We start from the raw sequence: 25,001 nt of genomic DNA, 5'->3' as shown, positions 1-25,001 counted from the left end.
GACCCGATGGCAGCGGAAGCGATTCTGCGCGCTCTTCGTGGGCATCATGGGCGGTGTAGCGGTAAGCCTGCCCTTCCAGTGCTGGCTTTTCCAGGAGACTGATAAAGATTTTGTTGGTTTTTTTTTTTAAATAATTTAATATTTCGCATTGCTCTTCCCAGCAGGCGCAAGCCATGGCAGCGGGCTCACATTAATAGTCAAAGACATACTGGCACGTTATCACATACATAAAATGAAGCGGTCAGGGAGGTACCCTGTGTTTGAGTATTTTAAAGTGGAAGTAAAGGGGTGTTTGCAGACTATTTAGAAATGCAAAAATATGAAAGCGGTGCGGACATTATTTTTATTTCATTTGTTGAACCTTTTTTCATAACTTGAATTTTATGTAGTAGTATGTACCCCTGACGATATTTTTGTTTTGAATTGTTCTATGTACTCTTGTTTGTATTGTAATTTTTTGTTCTTTTGTTAAGCATAAATAAAAAAATTAACAGTCAAAGATGCGTGGTTCGCACACGTAACACGTGTATCATCTTAACCGCAGGGCAAGCAAGCTCCCCGTTTAACTTCCGGTTTACGTGCGGCATGTTTTGCGATCAGTCTCTCTTTAACAGCGTTAAATTTCTTTAATTTCGAGCGTGGCTATTTTATTTAAAAAAAAGAAACCCGAGACGTTCGGGTACTTCAGTACCGTTGGTAATGTTTTACGTATCGTCGCGGTTATATTTAAGTATTTCGACATTAGCGTTGTAAACTCTTCATGAAACTGCTGCGATTTTTGCCTCCTGTGTCCAGTTCGTTAATACAAGTTAGCTCCGTTACTGCCTGGGGATTGAGCGTTGCAAGAGTCGTGTACTGCAATTCATAACGGGAACAGTAATGGCGAAAAAATTAGCTAGCTACTAAATCCAAAGGTTGGGTTTGTTTTTCTGTACGTCTGTATGGGTGCCCCGGTACTTTCCCTATCCACGTTTGCAACATTAGTATCTTCAAAGACGCCTGTGGAAGTCAAATATATTTTGATGTGGGACTATTGGGGACAGAACAATGCATACTTCGAGGGCCACCCAGACGTACTGCGTCAGGCAGTACTTTTGCACCAGGAGGAGGCGACTGAGGACTGTGATGCGTGAGCCTCTTTTCTTCCCGGGACAATTCTGCACCAGCCCCAGGGAAGACCCCGACCACACCAGCGCCCTGAGACAGCTGTGCGCATCCCGGCACTTCATAGCGGCGGACCGCCTGGACGGGGACTCCCTTCGGAGGGGTAACCACAGCTACGGGCCCCTGGGGACGCAGCTGAAGAAGAACATCCTGGAGCACTGGTGGGGCTCCGTGGTGATGTCCCGGGCGCAGGTGTTTGGGATCAGCACCCTGCACCAGCGCCGGGGCAGCCCGACACCCCGGGAACAGGCTCTGAGGCTGGTGGACCGGGACGCCCTGCTGTCCGCGCTGCGCCAGGAGTCTCTCAGCAGGCAAGAGCTTGTAGAAGCCGTGGAGAGGAGCCTGACTGACGGCGTACCGGTGCGCAGCAGTCTGCTTGAAGGTACCTGCGTGCCTCTGTGTCTTCAGCGTTAAGCAGAAAGGAATTGACAGCAACATCGGCACGAATGCCGTTGGCTGTTGCCGGTGTTTTGTATTAAAAGCCCATGGAATGGCTAATTCAGAGAGCTGATGTGTTTTAACTTGGAGAGACTTCATTACTCTTGGGACACCAGAGAGGCATGCTTATTTTCTCAAGATACGAGACACATTGGCTAGTATGGAGGGAACAGATCTAAAGGGATGGATTTTTTTTTTTCCCCTTCTAAGACCGAAGCAGAAGCCCCGCACCCGTGTCGTCCCTCCAGCTGTGTGACTGAGGTTCTTGTCGTGTCAGGTGCTCTGGACCAGTACGTGCCCTCGCTGGAGCTGGTCAACAGGAAGTTGCCCTTCGGCCTGGCGGAGACAGGCGTGTGCTACCAGCCCGTAGTGGCACGCAGTGAGGGCACTACCAGGTGGGCTCCCGTCTGACCCCCAGTCGCTCAAGACCTTCATCAAATGGGCCAGCTGCTTCCGAGGCCTTGATGACAGTTAACAGTAGCTGAGCTGTCCGAAAGAGCAGACAATTAACAAACTTAATTTAACAATTAATTTAACAATTAAATTAAATGTTAATTTAACAACGAACTGTCACTGATGCAGCTGCATATCTGTACTCTGTATTTCTGGCTGTCTATTCTTCTGTTTGTCTGTCCCATTTATTCCAACTTACTCTTACCTGCACAAAGTGTTGTGGGACCAGCTTAACCCAATCCTAGATCCCTAAACTAGATCCAAATCATATTGAGCCGCCTAACGTCCATCTGGCTCGTTTGTTTTTTTTTGTCACTAATTGATTCGATCACTTCCAGTTATTACCGGAAGGAAGGCTTTAACGACTCGGCTGGGTAGCTTGTTCCCTGCTCCCGCAGCCCTCGGTGTAAAGGCTCCTCGGCTCTGGGGAGGAGCGGAGGCCTGACCCGTGCGCTGTTCCCCGCAGGCCGGGCGAGGTGACGCAGGCGTCGCTGGCGTGGTTCTGCTCCCCCCGCACTGCCATGCAGTGGCTCGACTACTGGGCGAGGCAGCGGCTGCTGTGGTGGAGGAAGGTGGGTGCCCCCCGAAACCTGGCGCTCGGCGCCCCAGCGCGGTCCGCCTGAGAGTTCTTCTGCGTCTCGCTCCGTGTCCTGCCGCTTCAGTACCGTCAGGCCGATGCGAGAATGATGGATGTGCGAGGAAAAGAAAAAAAAACGCAGATAGGAACTGTTGTTCTCCACGAACCGTGAAAAAGGCTCCTTTGTCCCGTTGAGATGGTGGAGACTTGATTCTGCGCCTGGTTTCTCAGTGCCTGGAGTTCTTGGTTCAGCCTGCAGTTTCTAATCGTCCGAACGCAGCTCGTCAGTGATGGACCGGGTGTCACTACCCCTCGTCCAAGTGCAGGTGGTCAGGGTCTAGTTGCGACAGGACTCCGCTGGCTGTGACCGGGGCGAGGCCATGTCGATTCAGTCCCGGCCCTCGCCTGCTGCCCTTCCCGACTCGGTGTTTGCTCTGGGGCTCAGAGTCCCGAGAACAGGCACAGGCCTTCCCAGGCTCGACATGGAGGACCCTGTCCCTCTCCTCAAGAGTCCCGACAGCAGCCTGGCGCAGAGCAAGCGTGACAGATGTACAGCTTGTATTGCTTCCCATCTTAGCCAGGCACGCTCCTGTCCTGTGACATCCGTCGCTGACACCTTGTCAATCAATCCTGTCGATTGGATTCATCAGCAGTACGAATTGACCACTGCCATATCTGTTCAATGTCTTGTCATTGCCTCTGCTACAAAGAATATCGCCGTTCTGCTCCTAATAGCTTTGTAAATTTGTTGCATTTCTAAATGATTAATCTTTTTCTGGATCTGTGTAACCTGTAGAGCGCCCCGGTGCGAGAGGCTAACAGCGGGCTGTGTTCAGTTTGCTCTAGGCCCGTCCAACTTCAGCAGTAGCGAGTTTGAAGAGGAGGAGGAGGAAGAGGAGGGGAAGACCGTGAAGGGGGTCAGGATTCTGTACCATTTCCCCTGGGGGCTGGAGCCCCTGGAGACGCTGCTGGGCCTCGGAGACAGGGAGCTGCTGCGGAGACACCAGGGCAGCAGGGCGAAGCTGCAGGTGGTCTTCCTCTCTGAGCCCCCCATGTCCCCATGTCCCCATGTCCCCATGTCCCCATGTCCCCATGTCCCCATGTCCCCATGTCCCTTGGCCTGGCTTCGCTCCAGTCCTGCTGGTGTCCAGAGATATCAGTTGCCGCTAGAGGAAAAGTGAACATATAGGCTGTCTGTGGTCGTGCACGTTTCCCAGACCTGATGCTTTCAGTTGTGTGCTTTGCTTTGCAAGTTCGTTGTTGTTTGATGAGATGGGTCTGTCCGAGCAGCGAAGCTAGATAAGGGTGACAAAGGAGGGGCAGTTACAAGTGCAGAACAGCACAGAGCGGGGGTCTCTCTTGCCGTAACATCAGAAACAAAGTAGCCAGCCTTTCACACTCTCTTATGAAACCACAGAAGTGAAGTGAGGCAGACTATTCACCCATTATCCCATGATTTCACCTTGTGCATGTAGTGCATTCACCTTGCTTTGCAGTAGTATGCCACAGGAAACCCATTTTCCTGAGCCATAGGAATATACTCACAAGTCTGTGTGTTTTCCCCTCAGTGTCGGGATGAGAGGAAGTCTGTGGTGCCTCACGTGATCTCTGTCAGCGCGGACATGGACAGGGGGTTGCTGGCCTACCTGTACGACTCTCTGCAGCAGGTGAAGAAAGTGGACAGCAAGCAGAGGCTGCATCAGAGAAAGGTGACGCCCCTGGCTCTTGTTCCCCTGGAACGTGTTTGTGTAGAGTCTGATAGGTGTGGAGATACTAGACCCCAGATTTATCCTAAGCCGCTTTACAGACCTGCATAACATTTAAATCCCATTTTTTGGTATTGCAAAAGAAATATATTGTCTGTATTTTTCTGGGCTTTAATTGCTATATAGGGAATGTCTTGGTTTTTGCAGTGCTATTTGTTTTTGCAGTATCCGTGATTTGTTGTTGTGTACCAGGTTAATGAATGCCTCAATCCAGCGAGCCAGTGTGCATTTTCCTCTAACCCTTCCCACGCTCCGGTTCTGTCTCCAGGTGCTGAAGCTCCATCCCAGCCTGGCTCCGGTCAAAGTGGCCCTGAACATGGGGCGGGGCCACACGATGGAGCTGCGGCAGGTACTCGTCGCCTGCTCTCGAGATCTCAATTGAAGACATGAAACAGTTTTCAAACTTTTATGTCTGTATAAAAGTTTATATCTCGGAGAGACGTTTCGTGTAGGTTTCTGGGTAAAGCAGTCTAAGCAGCGGGGCCTGCTGGTTAGTTTCTAGCCACACACCTCTAGGCTGCGCTTGGTTTCCGGTCAGTGGTTTGGTGCATGGATCAGTTCGTGCAAAAAGTCCTGAAAGTACATTTTCACCTTCCAGCAGGAGGTCCCCACTGGGAGACTTTTGATCCGTGAGTTGGATGGATCTTAGATTTTGGCTCTGAAAACAGCACCAACATGAGCAGGTTCCGTTGTTCCTGCGTCAGAACTTTTGACACACTGTGATAAAAATGTGATGACTGTCACCGCGGTAATCTCCACGCTGGCTTCGTTTCTGTAGGTGTGTGAGGGATTGCTCCAGGAGCTTCTGGAGAGTGGAATATCTGTGTGGCCAGGATACCTGGAGACCATGCCTTCCTCCATGGAGCAGCTGCACACCAAGTAAGCTGGTCATTCCTGATCTTGAGAGCAGCCCTTGTATGAGAGAAAAAGACTTTGCTTAAATGCTTAACAAGCTTAAATATTTTATAGTTCAGGTAGGTAGCTGCGTCAGCATGCGTAGGCTGCAAAGGAACAAGTAATAGGTTTATTCCCTGCTGAAAAAAGAAGAAAGAAAACAAAACACGTTTCGGCCGTGGAGCCTTCTTCAGGCCCTGACCACCTGAAGAAGGCTCCACGGCCGAAACGTTGTGTTTTCTTTCTCCTTTTTTCAGCAGGGAATAAACCTATTACTTGTTCCTTAAATATTTTAAGGACACACAAAAACAAAAGGGGCAAATATTTTATATGTCACTCTAATTTGCCAACTTAATTGCTCAAGATGACTAGCTCAGAGATTCCAGTTGCATGGGAGTAATAATACCCAGCAGAGTATTATTTTAATATCGCCCTTCATTGCAGTTGCTCCAAGTGCTCCACACAAAAACAAAAGGGGCAACGTGCAGAAAAGGGGAAGAGGGGCTCAGCCAGTAAGAGCTCTCTCTTGGGGAGCATCTTGATTCAGATCCAGCTGTGATCGGGGTTCTCTCTATGGACGGAGTGCTGCCAGGGCTGGGTAGGTGTTAGCTAGCCAGGGCGTGCTCTCTCCCTGGTTTTGGACATGAAGAGACTTGCCAGGGGCCTGCAGGCTGGCAGTGACCTCGGTGAGAGAGCTCAAGCCCCTCCAATCGGTGCTAGCTCACCTGTGAGGCACTGTGGAGCTGGCAGCATGCCGAACGACAAATATGGGACTCAAATGGGTGACTGATGCACATTGCAGGAGAGCAGAGACTTAAAACAACTGCCCATTTAAGAAACTGGGTTGTTTTAAAAATAAAAATGCACAACTGGCGATTCCAAATGTTACAAACCTTCGTAACAGTGAGGGAACAGTTACAGTGCACGCATAATGGTCATGCGTCTTAACGTTATCAGTTCTGCAAGTGCGCCCTGTGTGGTTTTCAGGTACGACGAGATGGGGGTGCTGTTCACCGTGCTGATCAGCGACACCACCCTGGAGAACGGGGTGGCGCAGGTCAGGAACCGCGACACCTCCATCAAGGAAATGATGCACGTTTCCGAGATCAAGGACTTCCTGGCCAAGTACATCACGGCAGCCGAGAAGACCTGAGGGAGCCAAAAGAAACGTTTCACATCTAAATAAAATAAAAATAAAGACCACGTTCTGCGTTGTTTTTGATGAAGCGTTTCTGTGTTTTGTCCTCAGGTTAATGAACTTAAACTACGATGGGTTTTGGGGTATTACAAAATGTTTATCGGTGGACCCTAAAAACTGAATTGAGGAACGGGTATTTTAAGGATTACTTTAAATCCTATGAATTGATTGATATCTATGTGCTTTTCCTGCGTAATGTTACAGCATTAGCAAACTGTTTATTCCTGTATTCAATTAAAGGTGACCAATCCTGTGATTTGTTGAAAAGTCTGCTGTCCTGCTGAACATAACTTTGAAAGTTCTCTTTTAAATGGATTGGTTTAAAAAAACCTGTCATCTGACTTTAAAATCTTATACAAATAGCCCTTAAATGTATCGGTCATATTTTTAAATGTTTGTTTCGAGAAACATTTTAAGATTTTATATGGTTCAACGGGAAGGTCAGTAGCGTTGAGAGGAAATCGATCGCCACATCCAAAATGGCCGCCCGAAGACTCCGCCCTCGGCAGTTTGACCTTTGCCAGGAATTTCCGCTAGGTGTGTTCCCATAATTCCCTACGCCAGCGTGTAAAAATGGCTGCGGAGAAGCACGGCGAGGCTCAATCAGCCGTAATGGATGAAAACAAGGAAAAAAAACCCGAGGAAGGCCTCGGACTCGAGAGTATCCTAACAATCGTCACTGTCCTGACCTCCGACCAGATTAGAGGGCGCTGGGGTTCGTGCGGGTGAAGTGGGGGAAACTCTTGCTGCGTGCGGAGGGGGGGGTGGTTATAATGGGTACGTGTCACAACCGGGTCGCTCTCGAAATTTGAAAGCACAAATTCGTTAAACATATATAAACTATGATCTTGCTTGGATATCCTGTGTGGCTGCAAATTAATCCTTGAGACTGCTACATTAGTTATTATCGTATCTGCTTGAATTTAGACAGCAGTCCTAATTGGGTAGAGCCGGCTTGATCGCCTGGTTTCTTGTAACTGAAACGTCTATCCCTGCCTCACAGCACGTTACGCGTTACTCCTTGGACATCTGTCGCCAAGTCGCGTTTACCAGAGCATTGTTAGTCACCGCAGCAAAGTGTAGTTCTGTGCACAGAACGGGCTGTTCTTGTCAGGCTGACCCATCAATTATAATTTCTGACAGAGAGAGCTGGAGAGCTATGACACTGCTGTATCAGGGTCTGGATTGACAAGGCGATGTCATTGGCTCCCTTTTACCCAATCTGTGGAATTTTAACAGCTTGAACTCGTTTCTGTCTGGGCATGAAACGAGGCCAATCGTTGCACAGAGCCTATCAATAATTAATTTTGATTATTTAATGTTTAAGTAAATAGATTTTGCACACCTTCTTGTAACCTCTTGCGGAGTTTTGAGTTGGGTTACCAGTTTGATCTGTAGGCAAGGTTGTCCCTGAAGATTAACCTGGTGAATAAATCAAATTAAATTTGTATTAAATTTAAATTAAGCTGGAACTGAGGACGCGACCCCCACACAGAATGTTTTGAAGCGCCTGAGAAAGTTAGTTTTGTTCAGAGAAATGTCCACAGATAAGATAGGATCACTTTATTAGCCATATACAATTTTTTGCGTTAAGAATTTGTCTTTTTGCATACCCCGGCTTACTCTCCAAGGCGGGGAGAGAGAAGCTTGGAGTCATTTATACGGCGCCCTTGGCGCAGCTGTTGTTAAGGGCCTTCCTCAGGGGCCCAACGGAGTAATATTCCTCTGCAAGCCGCGGGATATGAACTGGCAATCTTCCAGCCACAGGCGCAGATCCTTAGGAAGAGGAAAAATGAACATATAGGCTGTATATTGCCGTGCATGTTTCCCTGACCTGATGCTTTCAGTTTTCATCAAGATCACTTTATTAGCCCTATACAATTTCTTGCATTAGGAATTTTGGCTTTTCACATACCCCAAACTGCTCTCCATGAGACACACAGGCACACAGACAGGGAGAGAAGCTGGGGGTCAGAGCGCAGGGTCAGCCATTTATACGGCGCCCCTGGAGCAGTTGGGGTTAAGAGCCTTGCTCAGGGGCCCAATGGAGTAGGATTCCTCTGCCGGCCGTGGGATTCGAACCGGCAACCTTCTAGCCACAGGCGCAGGTCCTGAGTCACAGTGCCACCCCATGTTTTGCGTGTTGATCTGTCTGAGATTGATCTGTCTGAGTAGCAGGGCTGGGTGAGGGTTGCGAAAGCAGAGGCAGGTCCCAGGTGTTGAACAGAGGGGATTGTTCCAGCACGTGACCAGCAGGCTCCTTAATGTGGCCTCGCAGTATTGCAGATCATCAAGGACTCTCAGCAGCAGCACGGCCTGAGGCATGGGGACTACCAGCGGTACAGGTGAGTAGGGGGTGCGCGCTGCGGGGGGGACCGGCAGGGCGGGTCCGAACGGTCGCTCTCTGGAAGGCCCGGTCGCTCACCTTGCCCCCTCGCTGTGTGTCTCAGGGGCTACTGCTCCCGCCGCCTGCGACGCCTGCGCAAGACCCTGGGTTTCAAGATGGGCAACCGCCACAAGTTCACGGGGAAGAAAGTGACGGTGGAGATGCTCTCCGACAGCAGGTGCGTGTACCTGCCCTGTCCTGCTGTACTGATCGGGCGCAGCCCTCTGGGCTCTGACACAACACGTAATTCGTGTGCACCCGTTTGGCTTAATTAAAAGAATCTGGAGTTGTTTTTGCATTAGGGAAGAGATGTCTTCCTCCTGTTCACATGCATCCCATTGGATTCTCAGATTTCCTTCTCCCTCTCGCTCTGTTCCACTCTCATCCTGTCTCTCAGTGCTCTCAGCTCGGTATTTTGCTTTGAACATTCATTGCTGTTTGCTTCGTGGTCTCTGCTCCCCTCTCCCCCCCGTGTGCCCGCCCGGCAGGTACCTGCTGCTGGTGCTGATGGAGGCGGAGCGGGCCTGGAGTTACGCCATGCAGCTGAAGCAGGAAGCCAACACCGAGCCCCGGAAGCGCTTCCACCTGCTGTCGCGCCTGCGCAAGGCGGCCAAGCACGGCGAGGAGCTGGAGCGCCTGTGCGAGAGCCCCAGGGTCGATGCCAAGACCAAGCTGGAGGCCCAGGTGGGGAGAGTCCGGGTGGGGGGGGGCTGCTGAGCTGCGCTGCGCGCACGAACCCATTTCAGTGCATTTGTGCGCGTGACGAATGAACTGAGCTGAACGTCCTGTGTGAAGAGCGGAGTCCTCTGCTGGTGTTGGAGAACTGGCCTCCTCCCTGGCTGAGCTCTTAAAGCCTTGTCCCTGGGGCCTCCCCCTCGTGTTTCTGCTAACCCGCTCTTCGTTACGAACCCCATACGTTAAGGTGTGAAAACTAAAAACCTGAACCTTTTTAGAAGCCCTTCAGTAACTGGCGACTCGGATGTGTGAAAGCAGGAAATGGGGTCTCAAGGCCGAGGATTGGGTTACAGCCTTTTGAGCTTTTCTGGGGGAGCTGTATAAATCTCTGCTTACATCTGGCCTTTCTCGTTTACAACAGTTTTTTGTGCAATATATGCCAGGGACTTGTGCAATATATTTATATTTATAATGGTGCAATACATGTGAGCAGCTCTTCTTAGTGCACTTCTCACTGACTTCATTGTATGTCTTGTATTGTTGTATTATTGTATCATTTCGTTACTCTGTGGTAAGCTGCTGTTCCACTGCAGTTTCCCTCACGGGATCAGTAAAGTATCTATCTATAAATCTATCAATTGTGACCTGCCTCTTCCCTCTCCCTGGCCTGTGTCTGGAGCTCTTCCGCTGCGAGGACTCTCTGTCTCCTGCAGGTGGCAGCAGTGAGCAGTGGCTGATGTGTTTTTATTTTAATTGGCAGGCCTACACCTCTTACCTGACTGGGATGCTGTGGTTCGAGCTACAGGAGTGGAAGGCAGCCATGGAGGCCTTCAACAAGTGCAAGTATGTGAGAAGAGCCACAAGTGTGCAGCTGCTCAGGAAGCACTGCTGTGAGGATGGTGACTTCCCATTGCTCGGACCCCTGAAGGGTTACATTTTGATTAGACACCAGGCCATCAGAGTATAGTAGTTCTTCCTTACATCATAAGGTCATAATTAATAAAAACTTAAAATGGAGAGTAAACCTTGAAGGCTCCGATTTAAGGAGCGGCGTTAGTCGTGGTGTGGAAGACAGCAGACAGCCTGTTTCTGCCTGTTTCTGCACTAGATGGTAATTCATGTGAGGGAAAAGGAGCTGGACAGAAATTTCGGAAGTTTTTTTTGTCATAAAGTTGTATTTTGTGCCGGTGGTTTTGCACCGGGCGGGAGCTCTCTGCTCTCTGCTGACCCGCGCGCTTGTTTTGCAGGACGATCTACGAGAAGCTGGCCAGCGCGTTCACAGAGGAGCAGGCTGTGCTGTACCACCAGCGAGTGGAGGAGATCTCCCCTAACATCCGCTACTGCGCCTACAACATCGGTGAGGAGCCCTGCAGCCCTGCACACAGCTGTCGGCACTGGGGGGGATTCGTGTTTGCGGGACAGAGAGAGCTGCTTCTGTAATGTCTCTGCATTCTTGGAAAATGTCCGTCCGGCAGCCATTGGATTGTTGGCATGTGGGGCTCGAGTCGTGCAACAGGTCATGCTTTTGCTTAGCTGTGCAGTGAACATGGTTCTTTCTCTTTTATTTATGGTCCCCAGTCAGTTCACGTAAAGGGAGAGTCCTTACCTCAGGTTGTTTTATTAAGCCCCCCCGGCTAACGAGCGGTCCTGCTGCTGTTTCTAGGTGACCAGAATGCCATTAACGACCTGATGCAGATGAGGCTGAGTGCCGGAGGTGGTGGAGGCATGATTGCAGAGAAACTGGAGGTGAGTGTGACCAGAGAGGGGGCCGTCGCGGTCTGGGGTGGGGCTGTTAGTTAAGGTGAAAGTACTTGTTACCAAGAGGTTCACAGTTCTCACTCTTGGCTCTGACTCTCTAGCACTAGGAGTCGCTCGTGCTCAGCCCAGATCTCTCTGACATGGTCTAGATGAAAACGGCAGCTGCACTGCACTTTATTACTATTTTGGGAGACGTGTTGTATTGCTGTAGCTGTCTGGGTGCACGGAGATGCATGTATTCATGAAAGCAGTTCTTTGAGATACTTCACTTTTTTTTTTTTAAGATGAGAACTTAGACCATTTTAACTGTGTGCCTTAGATTGGTGACCCTGCCATGTGCTGTCATATCCCTCTGATCTTTGGGATGTACTTTGTTTCATCAGTTAAATCCCCTAATCAAATAGTCATACTTTACACGTGGTTTGGAAATAAAAGCAGTGCTTAGAGAATCATGTTGTGTTCCTATGACGTGAGGTTATACTGGCATGGTTAAGGTTATGTAGGGCAGTATAGTCCAGTATCTGTGGGTCCAGACAAGAAAAGGTTGTGGCACAGTTCAGGATCGTGGCAGTGGTGTTCAGACAGCGTGCCAGCGGTGAGGGGGTGACTGTTGTGTGACTGTTGCGTTCTGTGCTGATGGTGTCGTTGTGCCCAGGCCCTGATCACCCAGACCCGCGCCAAGCAGGCCGCCACCATGAGCGAGGTGGAGTGGCGTGGCCGGACTGTCCCAGTGAAGATTGACAAGGTCCGGATCTTCCTGCTGGGGCTGGCGGACAACGAGGCGGCCATTGCTCAGGTGAGCCCCCCTCTGGCTGGTGCCCTGACCCCCTGTTTTATATCAGTGCCACAATCAGCTGGGGCCTCATGGAAGCTTTATTTATTACAGGCAGCTTGACACCTGTCACTGGACTAAAAACACGTTTCAAGAGCATTAATAGTGAATAAGGTTGCAGCAAGTCTCTCTCTCTCATCCTAGCGTTAATCTCGCATCAGCAGGGTCCGCTTGTCGGCACGCCAGTCACCATTTGGTGGTTTGAACCAAATCTTTGAGCTGACGTTGCCATGAAATGCGACCGAGAATACTCCAACCGGCGCGTCACTCCGCCTGCTGTCGGAGAAGGTTGCAACAAGTCTGAATAACATAAATCATTTGCAGGATACAGGTTTTGTTGTTGGTTATCTTAACTGAATTGGCAGAGATTTAACATTTTTTCTTTATAATGCAAAATGACTTCCTTTGGTTTATGCATCCTGACCTTGACTATCCATTCAGTGGTGGTTTTGCCAACTCTGGTCGCCACCAGGTGGTGCTGTTTGCCTCTGGGTTTTTTTTTCCCGGAAGCCCCTGTCATTCGTGTGCACCTGTTTTGAGTCACCACTCACCTGCTCGGAGGGACATGTGTCTGCCTCTCCCTGCCACACCCTCACCACACACTGACAGCGGACCACACTCACTCCCAAAGCACGAAAGCAGTCACACCGAAACCTCAGACACTGCCACTTTCCTGATAACCAGCACACCTGTTTTAAATGGATTTTTGTATTAACGTTTCAAGTAAACACCCAGAACTGAGCTGCAAGGACCATGAAAATACATACCATGGGGAAATAAGATAAGATACCATGGGGGAATAGTAGAGGCTTTTTAAGGAGTTTCAATGCAACTTAACACAGAACTATCCGTGTGAAAAGTGTTTGCCTTTAGAAGAGTGAAAAGACCATATTGCATGGTGCGTAACTCTCCTCTGGCATCTAACATATTGAAAGCTTACCTCTGTACTGGGGTTGACTGTGCTCCAGTTTGCCCTGGGGTACTCAGCTAGCTGGGTTGTTTGGACAGCGTGCTTCGTAGAACAAATTAAATAAGCACTTATTGAAAACCATTTGTTATGTTGTGTTCCTAGAGGGAGGGAGAACCGCAGACTCTCTGGGAGCCGAGAGACAGGTTTGGTGCCCCCTCCCAGTTCACACACTCCTGTGTGTGTGTGTAGGGTGAAGAGGGACGACTGGTTCCCCCAGTTGGTCTTGTACAGGATTTTGCCAGTTTAGGCGACTTACCCTGCTGTGTAGGGTGAAGGCCACTACCGCATCTGCTCTCCCTGCATTATGCTATTACTCTATTGCTAGAGTAATGGCTATCCGACCTAGTTTGCTTTCACTGAGATGTATCATTAATGTTTGCAGAGTCTGATACACACTCCTCAAGTGGTTCATCTTGCAGCTCCCTGCAGGTTATTCCTTATCACCCTTTCTGCTGAGATGGCCATACTTTCCATAGATAAATCACTTTGTGTCCCATTCATAATGCAGGGAGAGCCAGCCCCCCGGTGAAAGTGCTCGGGCACGGCGCAGGGGTTAGTCCGAGAAGGAATGTCTTTTTAACCTGTTGTGTCGGATTGCTTGCATTCAGACATGTCACTCGCTTTTTTTTTTCTTGTCCAACCGTAGGCAGCTTCTGGAATTTTTATGAAGATTCCACTTTTAAAGTTCGGCACGAAAAATTGCACAATAAAGTTCCCTGCACGCTATTAACTTGTACACAAAGGTGCTGCCTTCCTAGGTGGTATAAAAGTGGTAATTCTCATAATTGCTTAAACCATAGGAAGCCGCGCAACTTTCCAGCAGTCTGCAGCAGAACACAGGTGGCCAGAATTTCACTATTCGAGTTAATTTGTCCCACTTTGCAAAGAGTCTTTGCAGTCCACTAATACACACGGCCTCTGCATTCGGTTGTTTTAAGCACATGCTGTGGCTTGTGGTGTGGTGTGCAGTACCCTAAATGCTTCTAGCAGTAGATGGGGAAAATGCAGCAACATCCCCAGGGATCTGGGTCCCAAATTCTGACGTGGGCGCAGCACAAGAACAGTATAAAATGAGATATTTAATGTTTAAATATTTTAATAATCATTCAAGCATTGTTGCTTGCACAGCAACCACATGTGATGGCACTTTTTCAAATGTGCGTTACACAGTTTTTAGACAAGTGTTGTGATTGTAAAACCTTAAATGTGCATCTTGTAGTGCAACACAGGAAATGTTGCTTTCCACCTGAACAAGGTGTTAAAAGGGGGGAAAGTTGGGTAAACTTATTTACCACATTTAAACAGATTTCCTGCAGTGCTTGGATTGTGCACATTCTTTCTCATTGTGCCTCGAACAGAATACCTATTTCTCCAATTAGTGCTTAAACAAGAACTGACAGGTAGCAAGTCCTGCTTGCACAAGCCCAGGGTTCGCACTCATGTTTAACCAGAGGTGAGAGGGGATTGTGCCACTTCTGGAGCTCTGTGGCTGGATCTGGGGTGGGAGCGGCGTGGCGAGATGAAGAACGTGGTCAGCAGCCTCGTGTCCCTCTCCCTCCTCCCAGGCGGCTAATGAGGACACGAAGGAGCGCCTGTACGAGACCCTGCTCAGCGAGTGCCGGGATTCCATTCAGGCCGTGCGGGAGGAGATCAAGGCCGACTCTGTACGTACGGGGGCTCGTCCCAATGTGCCTGACCGACCGCTCGGGCTCATCGCTTCACGCCTGCATTAGCTCACTTCTGCCTTCTGTTCTGCATGGCTTTCGACCTTTCTCTTCTGTTCTAATTTCTAAACGTCATCCATGACATTGAGTCGCGTGATTATTTGAAGAAAGGGCAACTATATGGAGAAGGCTGCATTTCAATAATACCTCCTTGTAGGCGGTCTGTGATCTAAAACGAGGCGGTGGCATGGCTCCGTTTTGTTTCTGAAGAGGATGTTGGGAGGGTGGAGTTAAGTGGAAGCTTGATTGTCTATAATTTGCAGAAGCAGCGAGAGAGAGCCATGGACATGGACACTGGGAAGGTCTCCAACCTGCAGTACCTGCACAGGTAATGAAAAAAACGTTTGTTTTCCTTTATATACTCCCTCCTCCTTTGCTGAGGTGCTACAAGTTCCTCAGTTACTGACGAGGGAAATTGCATTTAATTGCGTTACTGGTCAATACATCTGGTGCATCTGAAAGCTAGTAAGAGGAACGTGCAATGAGTGTGGTGAAGCTGAAGAATTATAGTCATCTGCAGCTGGCCCTTGTTTGGAGCTAGCACGCCGATAGCATCATTTCGTGTCCCGTGTTAACGCGTACCTCTCTCGTTCCTGATTCTAGCTACCTGACCTACCTCAAGCTGTGGACCGTGGTGAAGCGCAATGAGAGCATGGCTCAGGCTCTGCACGCCAAGCTGAAGGAGCCGCAGCCGGACGAGAACAAGAGGGGTCCTCGGCCCCAGGATCTCATCCGCCTCTACGACATTATTTTGCAGGTAAGCTGTTCTCCTGAACCACCGTCATTCAGTCAGTTCGGTTTGCTTGATGACTGAGCGTCTGCCTGGTGTCTGGATTGAGTAAGGTTACTAATTGCTTAATTGTGCTTAATTTTCCCCAAGTTTTAAGATATGGAGAGACCTGTAAAATCTCCTCAAGTGTAGCACAAGTTGAGTCAGTGTTGCTCAGCACTGTGCAACATGGGAACTAGCTACAGTGATTATAGCATTTGTTTGCTTCTTGCTGCAATTTGCATTTTTATTAGGTTTTCTGGAATGAAAATGTTCAGAGGATTTTCGCAAAGCCAGCCAGGTCCGCTGTATTGCAGGCTGGCACTGCTGTTGCTGCGCCGCGCTGCAGGGCAGAGCAGGGTGGCGTAGCTGCTGGCGTGCAGGCCTGTAGGCCGGGGGGTCACTGGAGAGCTGCGCCGGATGATGGTGTGAGTCTTGCCTCTCCTTCCCTCCTCAGAGCCTGGCGGAGCTGTCTGTCCTGCAGGGCCTGGAAGAAGACCACAGCTTCCAGAAGGAGGTGGCCCTGAAAACACTGGTCTACAAGGCCTACAGGTAAAGAAACTGGACATGATATAAAGAGATGTCCGTCCATCTGCAGAAATTTACTCTGGTTTTATTGAAGCTTTTCGAATGGTTAGTATTCACGTGTTATGTGTCTAGAAACATGGTTTGTAGTCATTGGAGTCTGCTCTTCCCCCATGCAGGTGTTTCTTCATTGCCCAGTCCTATGTACTGGTGAAGAAGTGGAGTGAGGCCTTGGTTCTGTATGAGCGAGTCCTGAAGTACGCCCGTGAGGTCCAGTCACAGTCCAAGAACCTGAAAAACAGTCTGAAGGCATGAGCCTGTTTGTTTTATGTCTCTTGCTGAAAAATATGTTGCAGCTTTGTTAGCATCGCTGTCTACTGTACCGAACACTCAGATGAAACTGCAGCAGGGCAGAGAGCTGGAATGTTGCACTAGTGGTAGTTGTAGTAGGATAAAGTGGCTCACAAGGTGATGAAATATCAATAACCATCTAAGACTTGACAGGCTTCCATAAACTGTTGGAGTAAACTTGCAAAATTGTCCTTCAATAGGTGTGGCTTTCAAAGCAGTGTGTTGCACTGTGTGTACCAGGAGTGACAATCACAGTAGCAGCCTACAATACAGTAAAATCATTTCCTGTTTATTGCCTTTATTGCAAAGGTATCAAATCCCAGCAGCAACTATTCCAGAGCGTACAAAAAAACTAATCAAAGATGGAGACACGACCAAACGTTATTAATAATCTTAAAATTAAGGAAGTATTCTGCTTCTTGGAGGATTAAGTTGAAATTGGATATAGTGTCTAGATGTGACCACTCAGCCTCACCTCTCTTTCCTGTAGGATCTCCCAGATGTGCAGGAGCTGATATCTGAGGTCAATGCTGAGAAGTACTCGCTGCAGGCTGCCGCTATCTTGGGTGGGTATCAATGGCACTGTTTGGAGAGCATCCAAAGTGCCTAAGGTCTTCGCCAGCAGCAAAGACTCCCATCAAGTAAAATTCTGAAACCTTTTTCTCCCAGAATGTTCTTTAAATTTAAGAGTGTTCACAGAATAGCTGAACACTCACACCTGCATCACCTTGCTAAGGTAAAAGGAATCCAGAAGTTTTACTGGATTTATGCAGTCATCTTCTCAGGTGTAGCATTAGATAAGACTTAGGTATTTCACTTTGATGTCTTGGCTTGACTTAAAAATTTCACATATTTGCTTCAATGAAAAGCCTCTTTTTTACTGCCTTCTTTGATTGCAATGTTTTACCCTTTTGCATTTCTGAAATTCCTCTGGTTTTTATAACCTGGGCAGTTTGAGCAGTTCGAGGTCTCGTTTTGGCTGCCCATTACTTACGAAGTCTGTGCGCGTTCTGACGGCGCTGCTGTCTCTCTGCGTTTCCGTTTCAGACACCGAGGACGTGTGTGAAACCCCTTTGCAGTCCCAAGTCAAAGACGGCAAGGTGAGTCCGAGTGTTGATCATTGAGACTGGAGGAAAAGAATTAAATCCCTTTTCTCAGCGGGGAAGAAAACGAGCCCTTTGGAAGCTGGGTGGGATCGAACGCGGGCTGCATTTAGAATCCTGAACAACGGAATTTGGAAAGAGTGAATTGAAAGCTCAGAACACCGAGATGAAAACCAGAGCCGTTGCATACTTCTGTGACCTGTCTTTATTCTTCTTCACACTGTGGAAGGTGTGGGCTGGTGGTGTTCTAATGCTCATCTAGGTTACCTGGTATAGGTTTTTGCAGTAGACCGCTTGTAGCATTTGTCTGGCCTGCGCATCGTCATGTGAAATAATATAGGCAAATAGAAATGGGGGAAGCTTTCTCAGGATTTTCGGCATCCCCTTTGGGTGAAAACATGAATGTAGAAATTAATAAGGGTTTATGCTGGGGGGGGGGTTAAGTCACTGTCGGTGATGGTTGTAAGTGTTTGCACCCTGTTGCATAAGGCTGAGGCGTTAATGAAAGTGTCACTCTGGGGTGGCAGGAGAAAAGGTACTTTCCAGTGAAATATGGCATCATCCATCTCCATTAGAATAACACACTCAGCCCATAGCTTGATTGATTACATTACATGGTAAGACCCCTGAGGCTCATGGGAGTCTCTGCAGGCTCTGCTGTCGAGTCAGGCAGCTCCACTCCTCTTGTATTCCCTCTGTTTCTTTGTATCCGTACCCAATTGTTTTTGATTCCTTTGCCGAATGCTCACTTAATTCCTTCTGGTTCCATTGGCTCCCTTGTTGCCTTCATCACGGTTCACAGTAAAGGACAGAGAGGGCAGTGGGCTCTGCTCTCGTCGGCGTGCGTGTGCGCGCGCTTGTCACTGGCACTCCAGCTGCAGAGTTCTGACCCGATTCTTTTTTTCCTTTCCCTGCTTCTGTCCCCCCACCTTCAGCCTCTCTGTGAACGACTGGAGACCTTCTCCATAGACGCCTCCCTCGTCGGCAAGCAGCCCAACCTGGTGCAGTTCCCCCCCGAGTTCCAGCCCATCCCCTGCAAGCCCCTGTTCTTCGACCTGGCGCTGAACCACGTGGCCTTCCCGCCTCTGGACGACAAGGTGGAGCAGAAGGGCAAGGGAGGCCTCACCGGCTACATCAAGGGAATCTTTGGATTCGGCAGCTAATCTGGGCCCAGGCTTTTTTTCCCCCCACCCTTTTTTTTTTTTTTGCAAAGGCCTAGGGGTTTGTAGAGCTCAGCTCTGGGCCTTCTGCAGCCTGCATGGGCCCAGGAACACATGCCGATGGAACTCCTGGACTTGCTGTGACCGATGGATTCTAGCATGTTTTATGGGCTTGTGTTCCACAGCCTGCGTAGTCCACTAGTGGGCTCTGTTAGGTAGTATCCTGGAGTATCTTTAAATATCATTTTTAATACTAAGGCGCCTTCAGTATGCCATGTTGACATGTCAGATACTGGGAGCCTCACCTCTGTGCTCAGTACCTTTCTCGCAGTGTTTCACCAAAATCATTCCAGACGCAGAACAGCAAAATATGACTGGGTTTTAAATTGCTTACCAAGACTGGGAACATAAGCAATTGTATATTCTTTTTTTTTTTTTAGAAATTAAGTACAACAAGCAAACGAGTTAGGTGATGGGTAAACCGTCAGTGTTTTTATACATTAGAACCACTTTGATCACCGATTTAACTACATGAGGTCAGTGTATAGTTCCTGCACCTTGGGTTTGAGAAATGGGTTTGTGTCCACACCATTGACCTTGTCTACATTTTCTGACGGCATAGTTGATGTTTTGGGTACCTTACTGTTACCGTAGTGGGAATGCACTGGAGAGGTGTGAACGTTATTGTACTTCAGATTGTGAAACTGCAGACCACGTGCATGGAAGGTAATCCTTTTCCTGTGAAGAGATCGCAGATAATTAAAATGATTTTCTTTCTGTGTTGAAGCACTAAATGAGACCTTTGCACTTGGCGTTTCTTGCTAAGGGAATGTTTTTTTTTTAAAGAAAATGCTTGGGTGGCTTGTCAGAGTTCGCCCTTCTTATACGAAAGGTGTTGCAGTGACTCACCCTGGACACGCCTCGCCATGCTGCAATAAGATGCCCACACCCCTCCACCCCACCTGGCACAGAGCTGCCAGATGATCTGTCCCTTTTATTCTGCCCTTTGTCTTCGGTGCTCTTCTGGCCACAGGAACAGCTGGGAGCAAAGGGCAGTCTGCACTGGCCTTTAAACTCAACAGATGTTTTTGTATTGTAACTCTTTGGCTAAAGTATACCCCCCCCCCTTGCAGTTGTCCATTATCAGTAACAGTTTATTTCACTAATAGGTGAATAATAATATTCAGCTAATAGGCCACCATGTGCGGTCATGTGGCCTGCAGAGTCTGCCAGCGTCTCGTGTTCCGCAGGAAAAATGGGGTGCCATCCTTCCACGAGATCGTCCATCACCTCGCACTTGGTTGATGGAGGTAGAAACATTTGGCCTTGGGCGTCGTTCCAAAGCATCCCATGAAGATATATTAATGTAACGGATCTGGTGACGGAGAAGATAACATCAGCGTCATGATCATCAAAGCACTGGATGACCATATGTGCTCTGTGGGAGACGGCATTGTTATCCTGGAAGACATCTCTCCTAGCAGGAACACTGGCTGACGATGAACAAGTACAGGTTTATTCCAGGCTGAAAAGAGAAGAAAAGAAACGCAACGTTTCGGCTGTGGAGCCTTCTTCGGGTGTTCTTCTTCCCATCTATGCTTTCTAAACAGTTAACGTCTTCTGTAAAGACGGAGCGGTTTGGTAGGTGTGTGAGTATTTAGAGGGCCTGTCCCGTGAAAAGATCTCTCTTTAGAAACTGGCCTCTACCGATACACGGAGATGTTTGAGATTGTTCAGATTGCTGTCGTTCCCCGTCGCGGTGGCTCTGCTGAGCGAGTTTCTTCACCCGCTACGGAAATACTAATGGAGGTAGTTGCGCTTGGCCTCTGTGTGACTTAGCCCCTTTATTCTGCGGAGTCTCTAGCGCACCCAGTGCCAAAAGGGAGTCAATGGAGGGTGTCTTCCCAGCTGCAATAGGAGCAGTAGGAGCAGTTCTGGCGTTTCACATACTCCCCCCATTATCATCCCCTGCTCTTGTGCGCCGCACCTGGGCTCCGGTGCAGCTGCCAGCCCAGTCCCGTGGCAGGTGTTGTTCTCCGCAGCGGGCCTGCAGTGATGGTGTCGGACCGGGGTCGTGCAGCCAGACAGCACTTTGACCTCGGGCGCCCATGGGTGTGACTGCAAGCATTGCTTGTGACTAAGAGAACTTCATTGTCCTTTTGTCCTTGTTGCTCCCAGCCTCTCGCCTATCATTTAAGAAGCATTTTTAGCCAGGCTCCCTGTTCGGAGAAATTAAGGTTAAGCGCTGGAGCGCTCGGATGGAAATAAACCCTCCGTTTCCTACTTTCTGTTATTCTGCGTCTCTCTTCCTCTGCCTCGCTCCTTTGTAAAGCTGAAGGCCGGTCGATGTGATTTGTCGGTTGTATTCACTGCAACAATACCGCGCAGAAAATGCCAGAGCAGGGTGTATCTTGGCTTTTCGGACACGCCTGCTCAAACCGCAAATATGTTTGGTGTTCTTACGATGCCGAGAGGCCTGATCTTATCTGGGTGCACAGACGGCAGCCTGCAGATCCCCTGCCCCCGATTTTTATTGACTTTCCCTGGCGCTGGTTTATCGGTGGACTTGAGATGGGGGCACCGGTTCAGGTGCTAGACAGATTCCCCAGCAGGCTTCATGGGAGTACAGGGGCTCCTGTCCATCTCTTACAGGTGCAGGGAACTTGGGAGAGGGCGTGTCCGGTAACTGTTTGACACAGAATGGCATTCAGGAGGGCGTTGAAACTGTTTAAGGGACAAAAATGTATTTTTTTTAGACCTTTCTAAAACAGGTTTTCCTTTTTTCCCCCCATGTTTGAGCACCTCTATTGTTGGCCTCCTGGTGCTGTTCTTCTGCTGAAGGTGCCCAGTGTCTTGAGTTGGCAAGCCGGAGGTGGGAGACAGAATTCAACTGCGTTACTTCACCCCTAAAGTGAGGGCGTGGCAGATGGCACCCAGCCATGTGGGTACAATTTCACCCAGACCTTTCAGGAAACAGGCCCGTGTGACTCTTGGGTGACTGGCCCACTCACAGCTGGGTCACCACAGAGATCCAGCTCACTGAAAAACTCTGAAAGAATCCTCATCTGCTTCTTCTCGAGTGTTTGTCCCGGTGAAAGCGCCTTCAGTAGGTCACCTCTGCTGCAGGGACGATGACTTACTCTTCGGAGGGCTTGAAGCCGGGTTACTTGGTTTGTTTGTATATTAGGAAAATGAGCGGGACAGGTGTCAAGTCACCATGAAGGGAAGTGCTTTCTGGTCTTGACCATTGACGTCTTCGTTTGAGTAGTATGGCTGAGAGCTTTCTAGTTTATCTTTTTGTCAAGTATTTGATGTCCTGTCTGAGTTTTCCGTGCTGGGTTTAGGGCTTTCTTATTGTCTCAATGTCTCCTTCTCACAAGGTTGCTGTTGTGATGTTGTGAGGAAACTGTTGCTTTAATACACCACGTGTGTCATTCTTTCCCCGACAACCGCGCCTGCGCTCATTCTGCCTGTTCCTCCGGGTGTGCACAGGCGTGTCTGCTTGGGAGAGAAAGCACAGCGTCGTCTTGTGTTCTCTGGAGCAGGCACTGCTTAGGGAACCTGTAGGCCCTGTTTCTCCAGCTCCTTCAACACACGTCTCTTGAGGCTTCTGGGAGAGACCGAAGGGCTGTGTGGTGTGAAAAAGTCATCCCTCTCCTTCTTTCAGTCCCTGTCTCTCTCTGCCTGAGTCTCCTTCTCTCTGCTGGTTTCTTTATCCACTCAGTGTCCCTCGCTCTGGCCCCCCTCCGATTTAGAAAATGCCCTCCATATTGCTCTCCAAGTCACACTCTTGCGCTGACAAACCTGTGTCCCACCCACAAAGGTTGCAGTTCACAAATTTTAATTGCTCAGCGGTCCTATTTTTTAAATGAAAAGGTGTTTACCTGAAGCTGTGCTGTGGCGTTACTGTTGGCAGTGTGGAATTGAAGACCAGTCCTTGTCACGCCTGAGTGTTTTCAGTACTGTGTGTGGCAGCACCGGAATTTCACTGTCTTGCATTGTGGTTTTGTGCCAGGATGGGCTGACTTCCTGGCCTTTTCACTTACTGAGCGTTTGTCCACCACAAAAAGATCACAGGTCTGCAGGTCTACGGTATCTGCCGCCTTTAGGCATCAGTGGGTGGAGATCGGGGAGTCGTGAACTCCTGATGAAACCGTTAATGGGCCTGAATGAAAGCCGGAAGAAGAAATGGCTCTTAAGTTCCCTGTATCTGTAGATTGATGTATTTTTTTTCTATCATTAAATTTAAGGGAGTCTTTTTTTGGTGGTGGGGTCTGTGCTTCATGAAAGCAGTCTCGGAAATTAGAGCACAGTCTGCTGCATTTCCTTGCTTGATGTTCAGGGGGCAGGGGCCAGGGAAGAGGTGCCGGTTTCAGGAGGTGATATGCCAGAAATGTGGGCGTGCTGGCTGCAGAGGTGCCTTGGAACTGGCCTGGCTGCATTCCTCAGCTCTCTCAGAAGTTTGGCTCTCCGGATGAGGCCGAGTCCTCTCCTCTTCCCACGCTGCTCTGCCACCCGGAGTAGGCCAGGCCCTGCAAGCCCATCGCAGCTTGTGTGAGCAGGGGTAGCGAACCCCGTATTAAAGCCTGAGAACAATGAGTTGCATTGCAGGGGTCCATGTGCACAGCGACTTGACGACACCTGGTCACACGTACATCCTTCTGCCTGACACAGGGCCGGCGGACAGCAGCTCACAGCTCGGGCCACTAACGCCACTTCACTCTAAAAAAACTAGATGAGGTGAGCGGGAGTCTGGCACCTGGAGTTGGTCTCATTGGGGCATATACAGTGTTTTTTTATTTTTGCAAAAAAAAACATTGAGTGTTTTAAGGATGTTGTAGCTATGAAAGTGAGAAATGAAATGCTAATGAAAATATTGATTTGCGTTTCCTGCTGATGAGTTCAAGTTAGTGTGTTTTTTAAGGCTCCGTGTTGTTTAAAAGCAGCAGGTACAACGAAGGTAAGAGAATTCTCACTGGGCAGGCCGAGATTGATCTTCCCTTTCCCCTCTGCTGTGTTTAATTAATCAATCAGTTAGTTGATTAGTGGCCACACTGATAAAAGCAGACTTCCCTGAGTCTTCCCTGGCCATGAAACAAGACCTTTGTTAGCAAAAGTAAAGCTCACAAACCAAATTACCATAAATTAAGGGATGGTAGTGTGAAAGAACTCTTATCTTTCCTGACGTTTGCAGTGAGTATGTCCTCACTAACACAAGCACAGGGCCTGCCTCTGCACTTCCTGTGTGGACCTGGTCTCCATGGTGACAGGAAGCATCTCTCTAGACTCGCCCCAGAGTAAGCAGCCATGCGTTCCCTTTCAAGGAAGGGATGTCAGTCCATGAAGGCTTTGGAAAACGGAAAACATTGTTTAAATGTCTGAGAAACCTAGCAATGTGGAAGCTGTATGTGTCCGTGTGCTTGCCGAGTTTTGTAAGGAAGTTATAACTTCCAAGGGCCGATTTTAGAAAAGACGATTTCTGCTCCTCCACACCGGAGCGTAGCACATGCAGGAGGTGAGGAGTCCATGTGCTCTGTCTCCGTGTGTGCTCCGAAGTCTTGGAATAGGGGGAGGTGGGCTTTAGGTTCCATAGTCCTGGAGGGGCTGCTTCAGCTGTTATTCCTATCCGCCTCTCTCCAGAAGTGATGCTCCTCCACCTGCAGGTGTGAACTTTCCCCACCCTCTCCCTCCACTAAAGCTGCCATACCAAACCCCGCCCAGGAGGGGGCAGTGCAGCCCCCCTGTACTCCAGACTGTGCCCACAGATGTGTTTCCTTTCCAGGCTGTGTCCAGTTTTTCATTGAAATTCTGGAATTCATTAGCTATGGATGGCTCAGATAGCTTCCTCTCATGCACTGTCCTTTTTAATGTTTCTCTTTGAGTCTTAATACGTCACTTATTCTGCTTTAATTGTCTTCTTATTTGATTAACATGACTGGGTTTTGCTTGCTATATTCTATTTAATCCATGTATCCTCCCCCATTCTTTTCAATACGTCACCACACTAATAGACAGGAAAGCATAAAGGAGAGCGTGTGAACAGACTGACGTGTGTCTTGAAGGGGGGGGTCTTGGGGGTACATGTGTTGACCGCTCGGTTTGTAGGGGACACCGCTTTGGAAAACAAAGGAGAGAACGCAAAATAAAAAACCCACCCCACAGCAGCAGCAGCAAACAGGAATGTGAAACAGGTTGACCCGGTCCCGTGAAACAAGATAAGTGTCCCAGTGACGGCACACCTGCTCCCAGGGTGGAGCC

General features: G+C 49.0%; 2 protein-coding genes across 5 annotated transcripts; both read left to right on the top strand.

The window, feature by feature from the left end:
• The first annotated feature begins 16 nt into the window (after nucleotides 1-16).
• polg2 (polymerase (DNA directed), gamma 2, accessory subunit) lies at nucleotides 17-6,495 on the top strand. Of its 2 annotated transcripts, XM_088600108.1 has the most exons (8): nucleotides 19-1,546; nucleotides 1,880-1,997; nucleotides 2,522-2,627; nucleotides 3,469-3,660; nucleotides 4,201-4,341; nucleotides 4,667-4,747; nucleotides 5,177-5,277; nucleotides 6,280-6,495. In XM_088600108.1, exons 1-8 carry the CDS (start codon nucleotides 1,048-1,050, stop codon nucleotides 6,443-6,445), a joined length of 1,404 nt encoding a protein of 467 aa, XP_088456234.1. In that variant the 5' UTR covers nucleotides 19-1,047; the 3' UTR covers nucleotides 6,446-6,495. The 2 variants fall into 2 exon arrangements, with proteins under 2 accessions (XP_088456235.1, XP_088456234.1); XM_088600109.1 differs by lacking the exon at nucleotides 3,469-3,660 and having other exon boundaries at nucleotides 17-1,546.
• A 514-nt stretch (nucleotides 6,496-7,009) lies between these two features.
• srp68 (signal recognition particle 68) lies at nucleotides 7,010-19,537 on the top strand. Of its 3 annotated transcripts, none has more exons than XM_088600103.1 (16): nucleotides 7,010-7,151; nucleotides 8,769-8,835; nucleotides 8,941-9,054; nucleotides 9,365-9,560; nucleotides 10,312-10,394; nucleotides 10,799-10,908; nucleotides 11,215-11,297; nucleotides 11,965-12,105; nucleotides 14,677-14,775; nucleotides 15,105-15,163; nucleotides 15,439-15,592; nucleotides 16,062-16,156; nucleotides 16,309-16,438; nucleotides 16,971-17,046; nucleotides 17,528-17,580; nucleotides 18,519-19,537. In XM_088600103.1, exons 1-16 carry the CDS (start codon nucleotides 7,064-7,066, stop codon nucleotides 18,744-18,746), a joined length of 1,776 nt encoding a protein of 591 aa, XP_088456229.1. In that variant the 5' UTR covers nucleotides 7,010-7,063; the 3' UTR covers nucleotides 18,747-19,537. The 3 variants fall into 3 exon arrangements, with proteins under 3 accessions (XP_088456229.1, XP_088456227.1, XP_088456226.1); XM_088600101.1 differs by having other exon boundaries at nucleotides 15,102-15,163; XM_088600100.1 differs by having other exon boundaries at nucleotides 15,099-15,163.
• The last annotated feature ends 5,464 nt before the right edge of the window (nucleotides 19,538-25,001 follow it).

The sequence above is a fragment of the Lepisosteus platostomus genome, chromosome 11 (genome assembly GCF_059453375.1).
Source record: "Lepisosteus platostomus isolate fLepPlt1 chromosome 11, fLepPlt1.hap1, whole genome shotgun sequence".
NCBI lineage: Eukaryota > Metazoa > Chordata > Actinopteri > Semionotiformes > Lepisosteidae > Lepisosteus > Lepisosteus platostomus.
This window is presented reverse-complemented; position numbering and strand designations above follow the sequence as displayed.

What these genes read in the sequence shown, in the direction of transcription:
- polg2 (XM_088600108.1), top strand. Translation starts at nt 1,048, where the DNA reads ATGCATACTTCGAGGGCCACCCAGACGTACTGCGTCAGGCAGTACTTT. An exon ending in CGCAGTGAGGGCACTACCAG is followed by an intron (nt 1,998 to 2,521) that starts GTGGGCTCCCGT and finishes TGTTCCCCGCAG; the next exon opens with GCCGGGCGAGGTGACGCAGG. An exon ending in AGAGGCTGCATCAGAGAAAG is followed by an intron (nt 4,342 to 4,666) that starts GTGACGCCCCTG and finishes TTCTGTCTCCAG; the next exon opens with GTGCTGAAGCTCCATCCCAG.
- srp68 (XM_088600100.1), top strand. Translation starts at nt 7,064, where the DNA reads ATGGCTGCGGAGAAGCACGGCGAGGCTCAATCAGCCGTAATGGATGAA. An exon ending in AACCTGCAGTACCTGCACAG is followed by an intron (nt 15,164 to 15,438) that starts GTAATGAAAAAA and finishes TCCTGATTCTAG; the next exon opens with CTACCTGACCTACCTCAAGC. An exon ending in CCCAAGTCAAAGACGGCAAG is followed by an intron (nt 17,581 to 18,518) that starts GTGAGTCCGAGT and finishes CCCCACCTTCAG; the next exon opens with CCTCTCTGTGAACGACTGGA.